Source organism: Nelumbo nucifera, chromosome 1 (assembly GCF_055504915.1).
Source record: "Nelumbo nucifera cultivar China Antique chromosome 1, China Antique-T2T, whole genome shotgun sequence".
Taxonomy (NCBI): Eukaryota; Viridiplantae; Streptophyta; class Magnoliopsida; order Proteales; family Nelumbonaceae; genus Nelumbo; species Nelumbo nucifera.
In genome coordinates this window covers 134,030,610-134,033,894 of record NC_142649.1, presented here as the reverse complement: position 1 = coordinate 134,033,894, position 3,285 = coordinate 134,030,610, and the positions used below count along the sequence as shown (strand labels likewise).

At 44.8% G+C, this 3,285-nt stretch overlaps 1 protein-coding gene across 1 annotated transcript; it reads left to right on the top strand.

Annotated features, from left to right (window-relative positions):
• Nucleotides 1-998: 998 nt before the first annotated feature.
• Nucleotides 999-2,990, top strand: LOC104586436 (CBS domain-containing protein CBSX5-like). Its single transcript, XM_010243679.3, has 2 exons — nucleotides 999-1,484; nucleotides 1,880-2,990. Exons 1-2 carry the CDS (start codon nucleotides 1,147-1,149, stop codon nucleotides 2,736-2,738), a joined length of 1,197 nt encoding a protein of 398 aa, XP_010241981.1. The 5' UTR covers nucleotides 999-1,146; the 3' UTR covers nucleotides 2,739-2,990.
• Nucleotides 2,991-3,285: the final 295 nt, after the last annotated feature.

The following is a 3,285-nucleotide window of genomic DNA, read 5'->3' as shown; positions in this document are numbered from 1 at the left end:
ACAAATTTGTAACTCATTACTCATCCCATCCAAGGAGATAGTAAGAGTTTGGTACTGTACATTTGTACCTTTCCTACTTCCGACGAGGCAATATCTTGGCTCTGGGGCTACGAGATCATCCATTCCATTGGGGTTCCACAAGCACAAATTTGTCTCGCTTTTTGAGGATAGAGACACTTACTGGATCAGCCCCACCTCAAATATCAACAAATAAGTTTGCCGGAACCATACACTACAGATGCTTTTTGCTTCTTGCTTTTCTGCTTTTTACGTTTCCCTACTGCATTGCCTTAGGCCATTTGCTTTGCTCCCTCATTCTTTTATTCATATTCTTCGGTACCATTATGGTACACTTGTAGATAACAGTGGTCCAAAACCTCAATCCACGTGACAGGTGGCAAACCTTCAGAAAGTACTTCTGCCTTCTTTTCAACACATCCAAACAGTTCATTTGACCTCTTCCGCCATTTTCAACACCAAAATCAGACGGTTTAAGATTCTCCAACGATCTTGACAAATTAAGAACGGTCAGTGGGTCGGGTTAAGCGGTAAGGCTTGACCGGGTTCTTTTGAGACAGTCCCGTACTAAACCCGACCCCGTTTTTAGATGTATCTCTTTCTCTGGTTTAGTGAAATGGAATCAGTTTATTCACCAAAAAAAACCCGACCCCGTGAAAATGGCAGCCTTTGAATGTTCATATTTGAGAGTTATAGCCTTATTAGGACATGTTGGGTCGGATCCAGCAGCTCCTCCATTTAGTCGGGTCGGGTCAACCCATATAGACCCGGCACTATAAATAGTTGCCACTAAATTAGCGATAACGCACTCAGAAGCTGTAATTAAAAGCCCTAAAAACCACTTAATAAGAACGTTTAATAAAAAAATTGTAGTGGGTCCAACTTGGGAGAAGAAAAAAAGTGAAATGGGGCCCACGCTTCTATATACCGTACTCATTTGTTAAAACAGGTGTTCCAGTAGCCGGGTAGCCGCTGTCTATAAAAAAAAGGCTGGACCTCCTACCTTCTCATCCTAATTTCCATCTCTGTTCGTCGTCTCTCACTCGCTCTTTTTCCAACTTCGTTACTTTTCTCGCTTCCAGGGTTTTCGCAGGTTTTTCCCTCTGTTTAGAGGATCTTCGTCCTTGCATGGCAGTGAGCTTGCTGGGTCATGAGGTATCCGACCTCTGCCTTGGAAAACCGGCGCTGAGGTCGCTCTCGATCTCTGCCACCATTGGCGACGCGTTGTCGGTGCTCAAGAGCTCAGAAGAGAACTATCTCAGCCTGTGGAGCTGCGATCACTCATCAAAGCCCAAGGTCGACTTCGAAGATTGTCGATGTATCGGGAAGATTTGCATGGTTGATGTTATCTGCTTTCTCTGTAAGGAGGAGAACCTTGCGTGTCCTTCTTCTGCGCTTAAATCTCCGATCTCTGTTCTTCTTCCCAAGGCTGCAGGGATTGTGAGGCATGTTGAGCCACATTTCAGGTTAAGATAAAAATAAAAAAAAAAATCATTAGCGTCTGTTCCGATTTGAATATATATTTTTCCATGTCGAGAAATTTTCAGGGTGTACTTCTTTGACTGATTTATTTTTGGCTACTTAAAATATATATTTTTTTCATGAAAATCCTCTGCCAATGGTCACTGCCTTTCAACTAAAATTTCCTTTGTTTACCCTTCAGTTCCGGATTGTTTCATGAATTTTGTTCTACCATTTTATTGATCTTCTCATATCAAAATTTGTCATTTATCATAAATGCAGATACGTCTATTTCTTGGGATTTATTTCCAATTAAATATCTCTTTTTTTACTTTTACTATGTAAAAATTTTCAAGTAAAATAGTTAGGCGATTAATTTCTGTTTCTCCGTTTTTCTCAGCTTGTTAGATGCGATTCGTCTCATTCTCGAAGGAGCCCAGAACCTGATCGTTCCAATACAGAGCAGCATCAGCAATAATTCAAGGAAAAAGCTCCTCCAGAAATCTTCGTTCGGTCCTACACTCCACAACGGCCGGGAGTTCTGCTGGCTCACTCAGGAGGACGTGATTCGGTTCCTCCTCAGCTCCATCGGTCTCTTCTCACCCATCGCGGCGCTGTCCGTCGAATCTCTCGGCATCATCAGCACTGAAGTCCTGGCCGTCGGATACCACGACCCGGCCTACTCAGCTGTGGACTTGATCTCCAGTTCCCTGTCTCAGCAGACATCCGTGGCCGTGGTGGACGACGATGGGAAATTAATAGGGGAGATCTCCCCATTCACCCTGGCAAGCTGCGACGAGACCGTCGCAGCAGCGATCAGGACCCTGTCCGCAGGAGACTTGATGGCTTACATCGACTGTGGAGGCCCGCCGGACGACTTGGTCCGAGTGGTGAAGGCGAGGTTGAAAGAGAGAAAGTTGGAGGGAATGCTGGAGCTGTTGGAGGAATTCTCTGTTTCTTCGACATCATCGTCTTCTTCGATGTCTTCTTCTTCAGATGAGGAATTCGCCTCGTCGCCGACGGCGCCATTGCGGTCGCGCCGGTATAGCCGATCGGGGAGTTACTCGGCAAGGATGGTGAGGAGGGCGGAGGCGATCGTGTGCCATCCAGGGAGCTCGTTGGTGGCGGTGATGATACAGGCGCTGGCGCACCGCGTGAATTACGTGTGGGTCATTGAAGACGATTATAGCCTCGCCGGAATCGTTACTTTCTCCGAGATGCTGGACGTCTTCGGTGATTATCTGGAGTCCATGGAGTAGAAGGGAAAATGATGGAGAGAGAAAGAGGCTCCAAGTGTTCAAACAGATGGTGAACACAAAAACTTTCGGAAATCGGAGAAAAAAAAAAAAAAAGAAAAAGAAAAATGGAGTGAATCCGGGGATGTGAATATTTTTCTGAGCTTGTTTGTTTGTGCGTGTATGATTTTTGTATCTTCTCTCCTTGATGTTTTTGTCTGTTTAAAAAAGAAAAATCAAATCGATTTGAGGCTCTCGGTTGAGACTTGAGAGGCAGCATCTGATCTGACAGAAACCGATCCAATGGTAAAATGCTAAAAAAACGCTCAACCAAATGTGATCGTGACCACTCCTTTCGGCTTTGTCAAAGAGGTCATTATCTGATTAGTGTGTCTTTGGAACTGATTCATAAAAGCAGGAACCCCTCCCTCCGATTTGCAGTCCTGTTTGTAATCAGGGTAGTCATTATAGGCAAGGATTTGCAGCTGAGTTTGCACTCGGGGTAGGCTCAAACAAGTGAACAACTAAAAATTGGATTTCAGAGGGACACCAACCACTCATCTGTATTCTG